At 42.5% G+C, this 16,568-nt stretch overlaps 1 protein-coding gene across 7 annotated transcripts in view; it reads right to left on the reverse strand.

The window, feature by feature from the left end:
- Nucleotides 1-16,568, reverse strand: part of UNC13A (unc-13 homolog A) — an 87,396-nt gene that overhangs the window by 17,881 nt on the left and 52,947 nt on the right. For 5 of the 7 annotated variants that reach the window (XM_074307073.1, XM_074307079.1, XM_074307089.1 and 2 more), the window contains 10 exons: nucleotides 15,750-15,883; nucleotides 14,125-14,210; nucleotides 13,257-13,383; nucleotides 12,956-13,052; nucleotides 12,265-12,408; nucleotides 8,251-8,334; nucleotides 6,422-6,499; nucleotides 5,594-5,682; nucleotides 5,030-5,182; nucleotides 3,446-3,569 (listed from right to left, as the gene is read on the reverse strand). In XM_074307073.1, the coding sequence (XP_074163174.1) occupies nucleotides 3,446-3,569; nucleotides 5,030-5,182; nucleotides 5,594-5,682; nucleotides 6,422-6,499; nucleotides 8,251-8,334; nucleotides 12,265-12,408; nucleotides 12,956-13,052; nucleotides 13,257-13,383; nucleotides 14,125-14,210; nucleotides 15,750-15,883 (1,116 nt within the window). Of the gene's footprint in view, nucleotides 1-1,014; nucleotides 2,435-3,445; nucleotides 3,570-5,029; nucleotides 5,183-5,593; nucleotides 5,683-6,421; nucleotides 6,500-8,250; nucleotides 8,335-12,264; nucleotides 12,409-12,955; nucleotides 13,053-13,256; nucleotides 13,384-14,124; nucleotides 14,211-15,749; nucleotides 15,884-16,568 lie in introns of those variants that run through there. The other 2 variants (XM_074307112.1, XM_074307095.1) reach the window with 2 other exon arrangements.

Raw genomic sequence — 16,568 nt, forward strand, 5'->3', positions numbered from 1 at the left:
CAAAACAGAGACATAAACTCAGACACAGGCACAGACACATAGATGAGCAGACAGAAAAATGTAGATAGTACAAATGTCAACAGATAAACACTCATGTCACACAAACATACATGTAAAATTATAAATCATATGTGAAACAAACCCAGAAGGTTTTAGACACAGAAACACATTAAATACACACAAATGTACACACATATGTTGATGCATACACATATCTCTACAAGAAACATGCATCCCCAGCTTTTAAACAAAACACATCCCTTCAGTTCACTCCTCAAAGTGCACAGGTCATCAGGATGCAGTATTATTGTAGCCCGAGCACTATTGTCTTGTTTCAGGGAGACATTAATAAGCACTGGTGAAGGAGCCACTGCTAGAAAGATATCCCCTGTTCATCAAGCAGCGAGGGAGGAAGGTGATGTTGAAAAGAGGGGGCTGCTGTCCATACACATGAGCAATGTAGACACACACACATACACACACACACACACACACACACACACACACACACACACATACACTTTGTCTTCTTGTCTTTAGATCAAATCCCATCTCAACAAACCATCCCAATGCAAATCCTTGTGTGAGGAGAAATGGCCCTCCCATCCAGAGAGGATAGTCTGGGGGGGTAGAGTATCTCCTGATCCCGAAGCATTTCAGCCCATCCTGGGACCTGTAGCAACCCTTGGAGGTTTGTTGTGAGGGGATGTCATAATGGTATTCGGTGTGCAGACACCTAGACACACATGCAGACACACATATATGCATCCTGCACAGAACGACCTCCCTACAAAGTCAAGCCCTGAGGGCTCCCTTGTCCATTTCTTCCCAGCCATCTGGACCCTCTCTACCCCATTCCTTCTCAGCCTAACTCCCCCCACAAGCACACATACACACAAGCACACACACACACACACACACACACACAGACACGCTGACACACACAGGCTTAGCATGGGCAGAGCTGAGTGTGGGGCCCGGGCCTCAGGTCAGTTGGGGATCGGCCCTCATTACCTTCTCTAATCCCTTGCCATGTTTTCTCAAGAGCGTTCCCTGTAGAAACAATGTCACAAGTCCATCAACTGTACCAAGTGGTGTTGTATGGTGTCATGAGGCTGTACGTGAATGTACATGTTTCTTTATGTGCTGGAGGCTCCTGGTGTACAAATTGTATGTGGGGTCCAATAAAGGAAGTTATTTAAACATGTTTGTGTGTTTATTAGACTTGCCCATGTGTGTATAAGTACAGGAATTCAGGAATTATCTTAGGTTTCTTTTGTAGCTCCTAACTTGACTAGGATAGTGTTAACATACACCAATTATGTTAGAGAAGAAATAAGCATATTTATGGAACTGTGTGAATCTCTAAATATTTGTATGTGTCCATGTGTAGGAAGGTCTGTGTTCCTATTCAACTCTGTATTTCAGTATGTGTGAGTATGTGTGTATACACATGAATGGGGAGCTTGGGGTTAGCCTATAGGGGACATGGATGTTACTATTATGTTGGGGCCCCTTCCCTTCCCCCTCCTACAATGGGAGCTGGTGGGTCTAAGATGGAAAGGGAGTGTGGAGCTTCTTGACTTGGGTCATTTAGTATTCCCTCCCATACTGGTTCAGGAAGCCTTGGTGGTCCCCTGTTTCCCAGGGGGCCCAGAGGTCTAGTTTGTAGGTGAATGGGGAGGAGGAAAGGGGGAAAAGGGAACCCTGAGAGGTGAGGAGAGGGAAGAGGGAAGCCTGTGAGGCTGGGAAAGAGGGATAGGAAAGCCCTGAGTGGGGATGGGAGGAGGACAGCTCTTAGAGGAGCAAGGAGAGGGAAGATTCCCTCTAATTCCAAATCCTTGCAGGCCAAGTAAGTTTATGGGACTCTCTGGGAAAGGAGTCAAGGGTTTTAGAGGAGCTTCAGGTGGGGATGGGGGCAGTGGTACTGCTCTGTCCCAATAGCATTCCTTATCCCACTCTGTTTCTAGGTAATTTCTTATCAGAGACAGAAGGGGAGAGGAGAAATCAGGAGCAGCAGCTTCTAAAGAAGGATCCCCAGGATTGTAAATAGATATAGAGAGAAAGGTTCTGCCCCCAGATTGGGTTATTCAAAGGCAGGGCTTGGACACTATCCATGCCATCTGGAGCGCTGGAGCAAGGTTGGAAGGGAGAGGGACATCCCTTCCCTCCCTCAGGGGTCCCCTCCTCCCCCAAGACACACATGAGGCAGAATCTTTGAGTGGCAGTGCCTGTGGTGGGTACCCCAACTGGCACCAAGCAGTCCGGCCGGGCAGGGGCTCTCGAGAACAGGGGGATAGTGGGGAATACTGAGGCCAAGGCCGGGCTGGGGTGGTGAGGTGGAGTGCGGCCACACAAGACAGGGGACTGACCAACCAAGTTCGAACAAAGAGCGGACAGACAGACAGAGACGGGCTGCTGTACTTACAATCATCTGCCGCAGGGGGATGGAACAATCAAGAATTAGCAAAAAATTGCCTCCTAATGTTAGCGGTTAGGGGGCTCAGTCCCTGTCCTTCTAGGCTGGGCCAACCTCTCCTGTGCTTCTAGGGGTCAGTCTAACAGATAGTTGTAGTTCTGGGCTCCACCAGCAGAAAATACTGTTCACTCAGCCCTAAGCCTTTGTCCTAGTCTCACCTCTGGCCAACAGATTTGGGGTTTGGTCCCCCCTGGCCATGAGGTCTCTTCTGCCACTTTCAGCAATTCTTTATTCTCATTCCTATTCAGACTTTTGGCCTAATGACTCAATCCCCCTCCTCCTTTCTACATTGCGTTTCCAGAAGTCACAGCAACAAACCCTTCCCTTCCCCAAAAAGGGTATCTTTCTGGTGGGGGAGTGGGAATTAGAAAATATGGTCTGTTGGGGTGGGCTCAGACAGCTTGCTAAGCATCCAAGAAAGGGCTATAGAAGAAATGCCATCTTTCCTTTCCCCAAAACCTCCCTTCTTACTTTTTCCCTAGGGTCATTGTCTTTCCTTATTGATCCTTTGCTTGCCCTAGGCCCCTGGTGGTCTCTTTATAGTTCTAAACCCATTGCTGAGGGAGGGAGATGACAGTCCAAGTCTCTTAGGCTGGCTACTCCTACTCACTTGTGGTTCTTGATCCGATCCTAGCTCTCTTGAAAATGTCCTTTTGAAGGAATGAGTCTCTTCTTGGAGATGGAAGAAAGAACTAAGGGATTTCGGACCTCTCTTCCTGTCTCTGCTCTAGATTATCTCCAACCTTTGTTTTCAGATCTTTTTACTCCATCATATTTACTCTTACTTCTCATCCAAACTCTAATCTCCACTTAGTCTGTTGCCTGCCAGATGCCTCTATTCTCTGACCTGTCCCATAGGTTCTATTTGCAGCTTAGCGGACCCCAACTTTGAGTTCTTGGAGCCTGCCTGGTCAGAGACAGAGGCAGAACACATGTGGCTGATGGAAGCCCCCAAGTAAGACTTACCGTCTGGTCTGTAAGTGGAGGCAGGACTATGGTCTTCTCCATTGTGTTCATCACCAGCTTCCAGAGCTCCTTCAATACACGCTTCAGCACAGTCTTCTCACAGATTTTGGCAAAGAGGGTCAGGCTAAGGGTGGGAAGTGAGTAGATGGGTTGAGCTGGTATATATGGGTGGACAGGAGCTTCACCCAAGTCTCAGACTTTCTATCCTCTCCCACCTTAGAGAGCACAACAGTAAGAGGGGAAAGAAAGGCAGTCCAGGTCCTCCCCAATGCCTTCTAGCTATGAGGAAGAGGTATTTGCCTTGTCATTGCTCCCAAGTGGCCACTATGCCTCCAGCTATGTTGTGTCTTCTTTACTTTGCAATCCTAGTTCCATCTTTTCCCTCCCCCTAACCCTAAAAAACCATTCCTCTCATACTGCCAATCTTCCTTTCCTTTCCTTGGTTCCTGTAAACCCAGATTCTGAACATAATTCAGTCAATAAGTATCTATTGATTCCTAGGCTGGGTGGAGAGATGGAGTTGTTGATCTTTAAAGGCCCTTTTAGTAAGCTCCAAAATTGTAGCACTCTGGGTTTTTAACAATTTATGACTTGACTTTTCTAACAATCGAAGATACTATTAGTCTAAGATTATAACAATCTATGAGATGAAGATTCTAGAATTATGATCTTAAAATTCTAGAATTCTATGAATCTTTGATTCTAGAATTTTGTGTGTCTAAGATTCTAGGATTCTATAAATCCTAAGGAAAGAGTCCTAAATTCTGAGTGAGAAGTCTTGGGTTCTGATTTTGATTTTGACATTACTATGGGCACATTTCTTTCCTTCTCTCTGGCTTTGATTTCCTCATCTATAAAATAAGAGAATTGGACTAGAAGATATATAGCATTCCTTACAGCTCTATTGTGCTTAAATGAAAAAAAAAAAAAAAAAAAGTCTAGTGAGATGTCGGAATTGGGTGAGACCTGGATTCGAATCCTGATAGCCAGCTGATTCTGAGGAAATCATTTTCCCTCTCTGAGCCTCTGCTTGATCATCTTTAAAGTGCATCTTTGTACTATCTACATCATATGCAGAAAGTGCTTGGTATGCCTTAAAGCCCTGGGGAAGTGTAAATTGTGATTTTGAATCTAAGAATCCCCAAATCATGATTCTGAGCTTTTTTGATAGTGTTGTTGCCATTCCAGTCATTCCAGTCATTTCTGACTCTTTGTGATCCCATTTGGGGTTTTCTTGGCAAAGATACAAAAGTGGTTTGTTATGTCCTTCTCCAGTTCATTTTACAGATGAGTAGATTGAGGCAAACAGAGTTAGGAACTTGCCAATGGTCATACACTGTTAATAAATGGTGTCTGAGGTTAAATTTGAACTCAGGTTTTCCTAAATCTAGGTCTGGTGCTCTATTCACCGCACCACCTAGCTGCACAGATGAGGAATCTATGATAATAAGATTCTGTGATTTTCACCACATTCATCAAGCCCTTCTCCTTCCCAACGGTCCTCCCTCCATGTCCCATTTTCCTGGATCTACACAATCCCCTTCTTTCTTCCCTCCCTCTGGATCCCTGAAGGTGGGGGCTCACTTGCTGTCCAACAGGTCCATGATGGGCTGCAGGACGTTGTCAGCATCCTGGGCAACGCTGCTGCAGGCACTGGCTGGCACATTTCCTGTGCCTTTCACTTGACTCAGGATGTCCCCCATCTGCTTGACACATTCTTCTATGTGTGGCTGGAAGCTAGGGGCATAGAGCTAAGCATCAACCTAGGGTTCCCTGAAGGACAACTCTGATTCTCCAGAACAGGGAGGTTTGGGATGGGAGCAGAGGAAAATAAGAGGTTATGTGAAGGTCAGGGGAAGGGCAGTTGGGGGCAGGAAGGAAAGAAAACAATTGGGTCAGGGAAGCAGAGGAATACAATGATTTGGGGACTAGAGTAAGGGGCTGTAGTTTGGGGACTGAAATTCTCACATGCAGACACTCCTTCCTACCCATCCCCCACGTATACACACACATACATCCCCCCAAAGCTGGCCCTATTACTCACGGACCTCTACTGACTGAAGTCTAAGAGTTTAGAAGCCTAGTTCTCCCCTTCCCTCTGTTCTCCCCATGCTTTGCACAGGCATACCTACACAAACACTCGCACACCTGGTGGCAAATAGTCGACTGAGCTCATCCAGTACATTATTGAGTTTCACCTGAAGCTCCTTCAGGATGTCACTGGCTTCGGCATCCAGCTGGGGAGAGGGAAGGGTGAAAATGAGACTGTGGTCAGAGTGGACTCATGCACTCCGAGGGGCCAGGAAGAGTCAGAACAGTTGGAGATTCAGATCTCCTGGGTCAGTAGGCACTACCTCCTTCAAGTGATTGAAGTTGCCAGACTGACAACACCTTTGGCTATTTTATTGGCCTTATTGGAATAGGTATAAAATACTAGCCTATAAAGAGCTTTAAATTTGACAGCTGAGATGCTGCCCTTGCCTTTTAACTTTGTATATTCTGTAAATTTGGCAAATCCATCATTAATGGCTTCATCCGGGCAACTCTTATAGGTGATAAGGAAAAGGAAACTTTCTTGCCTATTTATCTTCAAGTTCCTCTTAGTCTTGGTCCTTGTGAATAGCATGGAGTATTTTTATTCCTTCCTTTATCCCCTCCCATGAATTCTCCTGGTCAGTCATTTCTTCTTTGAATCAGTTGAGTAAGAATGAAATAAGGGTGGAGGACGAGAGACTTTGGTTCCCATCCATCTACCTCAGGGCCCTTGATTCATAATGAGACAAGGAAAGACCCTGGCTAAGAATTTTGCTGATCTTAGGCACTTGGCTAAGGAGCCCACTGGACAACCTAGCTTTGGGTAAGAGGGGATGATAAAAGGATCACAGACAGAGAGAACAGATCATGGAGAACCCATAGGATCAGAAGGAGCACATCTGGGGCCCTTGCTCTTCACATTTCCCCCCAGTCAAGTCTTACCTCCTTCCCACCCATAGCCTCAAACATCTTCTCCAGTTGTACTCGAAGCTGCTGTGTGTTGTTCATGAGGATGCACGGCTGTGGGGTGAGGCAGGGAGATGGCAGAAGGTCAGAACCATGTCCTGAAGCTTTCTTTGCAGGCATAGTTATGAGGGACCCCTAATCAGCTACTAAAGGTAGACTTGGGGTCTCTGGGGTCCCTCAAGAAAGTAAGAGATGGAGTAGAAAGTGTAGGAGTTCAGTCACACTCCTTTCTGGCAAGGGAACTTAAGTTATAGCCCTAGGGTATGGGAAGGACTGAGAGGAAAAAGGTCAAGGACATCAGGGCCTGAGAGCAAGGAATCAAAAAGGACCACTGGGGTGAAAGCAAGAGAAGGGGAAGGATTGAGACAGGAGACAAATGAGGTGACTGGGTGTGAAAGAAAGGGAAGTCATTCACAGACACATATAGTCACATCCAGGCACTCAGTTATATATTCTGTACCCATACATCCACTCTCAGATGTAGATATACATGGTATGATTGAGGTAAATATGGACAAGAAGTGATATGGATCTAAATAAAGGCTCCCTGGAAAAGCTATCCCCTCTTCCTCTCCTCCCCAACTAAATTAGTTTTAAGACACTGCCATTCTAACAACATTGAGTCAAAGGATGGTGTTCTGAGCTTTTTTTAAAAAAAACTAACATATCTTGAAAGTTGCTCCCTATCTCTGAATTCTTGTCCAGTGAAGGTGGAATACATACCCTTTGAGAAGTTGAAGTAAATACTTCAATATCCAATTCTCTGCATACAGCCTACCAGCAACAGTTCTTTGTGCAACAAGGGAGGGCATACTCACATATTATTACATATGTACATGTATGCATATTGTACATACATGTATGTGTATAAGTACAAGTTCCTAGATAGATATTTCTATTATTGAGCTCTCTATGAAGTAGATTTGATATCGGAAGCAAGAAGGCTTTACATAAAAATTGTGAAAAATTGAAGAAAGGATGTATTCAGGAATCACATCCCAACTGAACTGATCAGTGAATGCACCATATTTATAGAGGGTCAGTCTTGGAATGAGGGAGACCTGAATTTAAATTCTATCTCCAATATATACTGGCTATGTGATTCCGGGCACTAAGTCACTTACTCTCTTAAGACATTAGGCAACTTCTAAGAACACAAATTGCCAAGAAGCAGTTAACTTTCACTAGGAGAGGGAGTTCCCTTTACCAAGGAAATCACATTTCTAGCCCTTATTCCTAACTTTTAGATCATCTAAAATTATAATAGTAGGTGATGATATGTTATATAATAAAATTATATATAATATTACATATAAATAATATATAATATGTAATAGACACATACACTCAGACTCAGCTCTCTTCAGATACAAACACAAATGTCTATCCTTTCTGTCTGTTTCTTCTCCTCCCTCCCTGTCTTATTCTGGCTCTCTTCTTGTTGGACTCTATCTGTTTCTTTCACAGACTAATAGAAATTAAAGTTAGAAGGCATCTTAGAGATCATTTAGTCCAATTCTCATTTTATAGATGAAGAAATTAAGACCCACGGGTGAAAAATGCCTTGCCCAGGGTCACAAAGTGGTGTGCTAACAGCAAAGGCTTGAGCTTCAAGCTTTTAACTCTGAATCCACTACACCCCATGCTCTCTCACATAACTTCAGACACCCATAATCATTCCCTTATGTGAACACATATATACATACACATGCACACACGTATGTGACCCAAATGGGGGGGGGTGATGGGATAGGAGTGGGCAAGTAGGGTCCCAGAAGCTGAAAGGGGCGGGGAGCACACATCACCACTTTTTCCTTCTCCTTAGAACAGTAGGATGTAAAGTCCTTGGAGATGATCTCAGCATACTGCAACAGGACGTTGCTAATTGTCTGTGGAGAAAGCATAGAGACAAGACAGCCGATGGAGGATGTGGACCAATTGGCTATAAAATAGGATGCAAGAGCAAGGGGGACAGAGCCATGAACCAACTCCCCATAGCAACAATAAGCAACAACAATAATAGTAGTTAGTAGCTAGCATTTCAATTTTTCCTTTAAGATTTGAAAAAATGCTTTTCAAATGTTATCTCATTTGTTCTTTACAACAACACTGCAAGGTAGATGTTATTATTATCCCTATTTTTCATATTAAGAAACTGAGGAAGAGAGCAGTTAAATAATTTTCCTCATTCACCCAGAAGACTTGGGTCTTGCTGATGCTAAGTCCAGAACTCTATCCATTGTACCACCCAGCTGCTCAAGCAGCTATATTTTATGAGCTGAGTTCATTACAGATCATAATGTCCTATAAAATGGAAGAATTAAATCCCCATTAATGTCCTAAAGAACTGAGATCCATGAAAATATCAGTCATGAAAATTCTTTTATTGGCTACAAGATAAAGAGATGTATCCTGTTGGTTTGTGATTCACTGTTAAGGGACGTGGCAGCTGCTTTATGTTGACCTAATACCACCAACTGGGAGTTTTGTCTTCCTGGGCACAGGAATCCAGGACAAGATAAAAAGCCTCCCAAGATTTGTCAAACTTAACTATCACTATTACCTTCTTGTGACTTATGTACTGACAGATGATAACACCATAAAGAAATGAGGAAGCATCTTTAGAATTATGAAAAGCTGGAACAACAAGATTATATGATGGTCAATTTTGGTGGATGTGGCTCTTTTCAACAAGGAAGTGATTCAAGTCAATTCCAATAGACTTGTAATGGAGAGAGCCATCTGCATCAGAGAGGACTGTGGGAACTGAATGTGAATCACAACAAAGTCTTTTCATCTTTTTCATTTTTTGCTTGATTTTTTTTCTTATTTTTTTCCTTTCTGATCTGCTTTTTCTTGTACAGCAGGATATAATGTGGAAATACATCTAGAAGAACTGTACATGTTTATTTAACATATGTTGGATTGTTTGCTGTCTGGGGGGAGCAAGGTGGGGGAAGGAAGGGAGAACAATTTGAAACACAAGGTTTTATGTGAATGTTGAAAACTATCTTTGCATGTATTTGGAAAAAAATAATTATGAAAAGCACCTAGGTGGTGTTTTTATTCCTGCGGTAATGGATAGCTTTGGGCAATGAACAGCAGGCCTTGAAGATAATGTCAGAAAATAGGATTTGGATCTCTGTATCATACCTTCAGCTATAGAATTGATGAGCTTTTTTCTTTTCTTTTCTTTTCTTTTCTTTTCTTTTTTTTTTTTTTGCTGAGGCAATTGGGGTTAAGTGACTTACCCAGGGTCATTCAGCTAGGAAGTGTTAAGTGTTTGAGACTAAATTTGAACTCAGGTCTTCCTGACTTTCAAGGTTTTCAGGGCATCTACTGAACCATCTAGCTGTCCCAGGAATGCTGAGCTCTTGAAGAGGAATAGAATACACATCTGTAATTATGGAACCTCAGAATTGGGAAGGACCTCAAGAGACCATCTGTCTAATCTATTCTGCTCCTGATTGATGTTCATCCAGCCCAAGGTCACATAGGAAACTCATAGCAATATTGTGCTTGGAGTAGAAGAGGCAAGAACAAAGAGAAGATAGAGCTATTCAATTTTGCATCTGTTTTCTCTTCCAGGGAAAATGACTTTCAGTATGAAAAGAACAAAAATAGCTAATAGGAAATTGAAACCCAAAGTAAATGAGTTTGAAAGAAATTTAGGCCTGGGCAGACCACATTTGGGGTACTGAGATATATATTTGTGAGATTCTTTGGATGGGCTAACTGTGAATGGGCTGTATCACAGGAAGAGAGTCAGGCAAATACTATACTGACTTCCAAAAAGGGGAAAACAATAGCTTTTCAGACTATAGGCTGGTAAACTTGATGTCAATCCACAGCAAAAGACTAGAATAGATTTTTAAAAAGTCAATCTGTGAGCCCTTACTAAGGAAAGTATGGATTTATCAAGAATAAATCTTTCCAGTCTAACAGAATTTCTTTTTACTAGATTGGTAGGTCAAGAAAATGCTTTAGTCACAACATAACTGGATTTTATTCAACAAGGAATTCATCAAATCTATCTCATAGTATCCTTGTAGACAAAATTGAAGACATGTTGTCTAGATGGTTATAGCTGATTTCAGAGCTGGATGAATGACTAGACACATAGAGGTAATTAATAGTTTGATATCAACCTTGTGGGAATTTACTACTGGAGGGAGAAGAGCTCTGTCTCTATTCCTGTTTTATTCATTTTTTTCAAAGACTTGGATAAAAGAATAAATGGAATTCTCATTAAATTTATAGATGACACAAGTTGGTAGGATTAGTTAATATGTTTCAGATAAAAATCAGGATCCCAAAAGATCTTGAAAGTCTAGAATGATGAATCAAATTTAATAAGATGAAATGAAATAAGGGCAAATGTATTCTCTCTCATTTTTAAAAAAATCAATGGCACAAGTATAGGATGGAAAATATGGACAATTAATGTAAAAAAGACTCCAAAGCCAATAGTATAATGAGGAAACCTACGAAAGCTAATGTCATCTTTGGTTGTATTAACAGAACCGATCTGTCCTGGACAAGGTAAGATGGAAGTCCTTTTTGTCCTCTGCTCTGGTCAGGAAAAGGTCTTCATCTCTGAGCAGCACACCATAGGAAAGACATTAACAAACTGGGGAGGGTGACCAGGGTAGTGAAAGCATTGGAAATTTTGTCATAGAAGAATAAACTGAAGGAACTGGGAGGGAGTATTTAGTCTGGAGAAGAGAAGACTTGGAGAGGAAGGAGGGGAATAATGGCTCTCTTCAGAGATTGAAAGCTTCTCAAATCTAAGAGAGATCAAACTTATTCCACTTTACTCTAGCAATGGCCAACTAGGGGCAATGGAAGAAAGCTGAAGATTTAAACTTGCTTTGTAGAAAGATATTATAACAATTAGAATTATTCAGAAATGAAATGATCTGACTTGGAAAGTAGTGTCACCAGACATTTTCAATTGGAAGCTTGATGATTATTCATCAAGTATGTAGTAGGAGAAATCTTGCTTATTCTGGATTAGACAAGGTAACTTTTATAGTCCTTGAGATTCACATTCTGAGGTCCCTTATGATTCCATGATAAAAAGTCACTTAGCTGGATGATCAATCCATTAAGGACTCTGAAAATCCAGGGAAGGAGATCCAGAAAGCACCTTTAAACTAAAGCTCAATGGTTCTCAAAATATTTTCAAAAAGATTCAAGTCAAGTAATGATAATCTTTACATTTATACAGCATTATAAGACTCTTCTAAGATGTTTCTCATATGTCATCTCATTTTAGGATTGGAAGATTTAGAGGAAGATTCCATAGAGATCACTTAGTTTCATCCCTTCATTTTATAGATGAGGAAAATTATTTTCAGGGAGGGGAAGTGAGTTGTCCATGGTTACCCTGACCACAACCTGACCTTGACATTGATAGAAAACAGGGGAAATGGTTATGGTTAATTGGTTCTTTCATTGCCAAAGGACTGACCTGAAACATGTGGCTCCTTTATCCATTCCAGTTAAGTCCTTCTATTTAACTATGTTCTCCCCTCCTACCCCTGTTCTTCAAAGCTAAGCAAAATCCTGTTTCTACACTTTTGCTTAGGGCATTTTTTCCTCCTGGAATCTCTACTTTTCTCTTTCTCTATCAATCCAGTTTCTTGTTGTCCAGAAAATTCCTCATATAGGGATCTCTCTTGGTGCTGGTTCTTCCCCTCTGAAAGATCTCATTTAGATATATTTTCTAATCTCTATGAAAATTTGAGTGCAGGTTGAATATTTCCCTAACTCTCACTTCCAGCAGTTGCTCTCCCCAACCCCACAAACCACAGTACCTTGGCAAATCGGCGCATGTAGTGGCCCACAATCTGGGGGTCAGGACACTCAAGTTTCTTGATGATCTCAAAGCTCTGGTTGAGCTGGGAGAAGACATCCACCACAGAGCAGGAGAACAGAGCATGCTCAGAGGTCTGCTGGAACTGTACAGGGCCAAGGAATGGGAAAGAAGATTGCATCATTGGGCCCAGAAACTACATGGCAAAACTGGACACTGAGGACGTATGGATGGGAAGTGGGGCGAATGAAGGACCTGCACTTTCCATATTGTGGGCTGCTCCCACTCTACCCAAGCTTAAGCCTTGAGGGAATGCAGGGTTGCGTCCTTCAGACAAAGTTTGGGTTCCTGGTGTTGAAGAAGGTATTTGAAGCCCTATTCTAAGTCTGGGAGAATAGACTTGTTTCCCTCCAGTGGGAACTAGACCAGGATCAGAGATGGATCCTTAGAGAGTGACTCTTTGATGTTCCTTAGAGATTTCTGGAATTGTCTTGGGTGGAGATGTCACCTTGCCACCAAACTCATGTGAGATAATTGTCTCAATTAAGGCTAATTAGCTCCAAGACTTGTCCAGGATGAGGAGGGAGAAAAGGACTGGGTTAGATATTTCTGTGGGTTCTGGAGGGAGTCATGGAACTTGGGAAGCCACGTCTTCCTTCTCACTCCCCACTTTCCAGAGCTCCCTGCCTTACCCCATCCTTCTTGTCACGCTCCAAAGCTCCATGGAGGAAGTCCCGGGATACCTCCTCATTCTCATCCAGCCACTGGATAACAAAGGGCTCAAACCACCTGCAATATGAGATGTAACCACACTTAGTCCCCACCTCCCATAATCTCCCAATGTACTCATCCCAGGACAATGACCCTCTTCCTCCCTGTTAGGTTCCCAGGACGGCTCCTATCCCAGGTTGAGGAAGGGGGGTAATTCCTTGCCTTCCTTTCTCCCTTTGCCCCACAGACCTCAGCTCAGGAGAGGGGAGGGAAGTGACTTACGCTGGATACTCAGGCACACGGTCTTTGAATGAGGGCAGCTCAGTCACATATTCATTGTACAGCCATTTGACTTTGAAGTGCAAGTTCATATAGTCGGCACTCTTGCACAGTCGGTGTTTGTCGTGCTCTGGGGAGAAGGAACCGGGAACAGGGATAAAAAGTGGGACAGCTCAGAGAAAAAATATCTCTTCTTTCCATCCCTCTTGGAGTCTCAACTCAATCAGAGCAGTTCTCAAGGGGCTGGATGAAGTCAGAGGACCCAAGTTTGAATCCTCACTGACCAGAGACTCACCTTTACCACTTACTTACTACCTGTGTGATTTTGAACACAACTTTTTCCTTCTCTGGGCCTACTGTCTTTAACAGAAAAATGGGGATAATAATGGCACCTTCATCACAAGGTTATTGAGATAACATGGAAAATGGAAAGAGAATCCCAACTTAAATCCCTCTATAAATGCTAGCTTTTATTACTATTCTTGCAAACATCAAAACCCTATATAAATATAAGCTGTTGTATATTAATAATAATTATCATAATAATAAATAATTAGTTGTTATTATCTGTAATTCTAGGGACTGGACTAGTGAATCTAGGTTTCCTGCCCAAACACTCTATTTTCCTAGGAGTATATACCTTGCTTCTATCAGTGGGTGGAGGAAGGGACAAAGATGGATGTTGGATGTGGGCATAATTTTTGTCAATGAAGCAGGGACTGAGAGCAAGCAGGGCGTCAAACCCATTCTTATAGTTCACGTTTTGTATAAAGAGAATGTCCTTTTATCCCTTGCCAGTCAAAGCAAAGGACTTGGGGAGAGGTGGCAAATGCTCTGGGGGATAGGAGACTCTGGAAAAAAGGTTTCTCACCCTCCATGGCATACTTCATGTCCTGAGCAAACAGGTTCCACATCACCTCTGCGCTGATCTTGCCCACATTCAGCTCTTGGGGGAACCTTTCAAAAAAGGGCATGAAATGGTAGGAAGGAAGGAGAGAGGGAGGGGATGAAGAAGATGAAGAAAGGCTGAGGTGAGGGAGCTGGCCACCAGGGTGTCCTTCTGTTGCCCCTGGCCTTCTCCCTCTCTTCCTTTTTCCATCCCTCTCTCCATGAATAGATGAATAGAGCATTTGCTCTTCACACACACACACACACACACACACACACACACACACACACAGGCATACTGAAAGCCCCAGAAATCAGCCCCATGATTTCTCTAGCTTAGGCTGTCTTGGGTCAGTTTTGTAGGAGCATGGAGGGGTCATCTCTGAAAGAGAATTGAGAGGATCATAGGCGATATCCTGTCTCTGTCATTTACTATCCTGAGATTTGGGGCAAGGTGTTTGATATTCCTGGGCCTGAGTTCCTTCATGTGTAGAATAAAAACATTGACTTTGATGAACTCTTAAGATTCTTCCCATCTCTACTCTACAGTCCTGTGATTTATGGTTCTTCCACTGTGCTCTGACCTCCTTCAGGCTTTAATTATCACCTCTGAGCCCAGAGCCACCCACACCCAATAGGCAGAATAAGAACACAGCTGAAAGACACCACCTGTGTCCTAGAGTTGAAGGTCATCCCTGTTCTTTAGTAAGAATCCTACACTTAGGGTCCAGCATCCTTACCTCCCCTTCAGTGCCTTTACTGCCTCACCTTTCCTGTGCCCCCTGCCTAGTATCTGTCAACAATCTCTCTTCTGGAGAAGTCAGGATATTCCCTTTTGCTTTTTTGATTTCCCAATATTGGTCAGTCTGATCCCATTTCTACTCGCACTAAATGCTCATTTTCACTGTAAATTTCCGTTTCCTCCATTCAAAGTCCTGGGGACAGGATAAGTCTCATATACAGAACCACACACATGCTTGTAAGTAAACAGCTATCCACATGTACAATTCCTTATCTTTTCAGTACTTAGCATAGTACGTGGTACATAAAAATCACTTAATGAAGTTTGTCAATTTGATATACATATAGCTACATGCATGTATATAATTGCACAACCCCACATGTAAAATATTTATATACACAATTACTCACATATACGCACAACTACAAATAGGCATCCATGCACAATTATGCAAAATTATGCATATGAGCCATTACTCATAAAGACACAAGCAGACACATATATTATATGCAAATTTATATATACACATAATACATATATATGTATATTTCTGGAAGAGGAAATGACAAATCACTCTAGTATCTTTGCCAAGCAAACCCCAAATGGGATCACAAGTCGGACAAGAGTGAGAACTACAACTGAATATATGTATGTGTGTATACATATATATACATATGTATACACACACACCCCTACAAAACCATACAATTTCTTTTTCTCCTTTCTTTTTTTTTCTTCCTTTCTCCCTTTCCCCCTTCCATCTCTCCTTTTCTATCCCCCCCTCACCATGTACATTCATACAATGACCCACATTCACAGAATTATGCCCATATCCAACATCCATCTTTTCCCCTCCCTCCACTCACTGATTGAGGCAGGGTGTATAGGAGTTCTTGTCTTCCTCAATGATAGACACGATGAGTGTAATGAGCTTGGACCAGAAGTCCAGGTTCTTGATGCTGGGTCCCTGCTCCTCTGGAGGCACCTCACCCTTCTTAGCCTGAAAAGATCAATATTAATGTCTATCATAAGGACCAGTAGGAGAAATCATCTGGATCTTCTATTTTGTGGATTGTTGGGGAAGGTGAAAAAGATCTTGAGAAAATATGGAATTCAGATACGATGTTTGGGTGGTCCTAGAGGTAACACTTATCCCAATGAATTCTTCACTCCTGAACCCCTTCCCTTGCAACTACAGAGTCCATCCTTCCATCACAATATAGACCCACAAAAACCCATTAATCTTCTTTAAGGGTTCTTGGGAAGAGGAGTTGCAAAAAGGAAAGGATGGTGATATCCAAATAATCCTTTATATCTGTGGGACACTTATCTTAAGTCCTCTTCTTTTCTCTCTCTATGCCTTCTCTCTTAGTGATCTTATTACCTCTAATGGGCCAAGCTATCATTTTTATGGAGATGACATTCAAATTTGTACATCTAGTCTGAGTCTCTCTCCTAACTTCCAGTGCCATATCACCAATTGTGTTGAATATCTCCATTTAAATGCCCCAGAGGCATCTCAAACTCAACATATTCCAAATAGAACTCATTACCTTTCACCCTAAACACACTCTGCCTCCAAATGTTTACATTTTCATCGAGGGCGCTCTCTTGCAGTTACCCAGGTTTGTAACCTAAGAGTTATCCTTGATCTTTTCCCTCCATAAGCATTTTTATTCCACAAT

Source organism: Sminthopsis crassicaudata, chromosome 1 (assembly GCF_048593235.1).
Source record: "Sminthopsis crassicaudata isolate SCR6 chromosome 1, ASM4859323v1, whole genome shotgun sequence".
Taxonomy (NCBI): domain Eukaryota; kingdom Metazoa; phylum Chordata; class Mammalia; order Dasyuromorphia; family Dasyuridae; genus Sminthopsis; species Sminthopsis crassicaudata.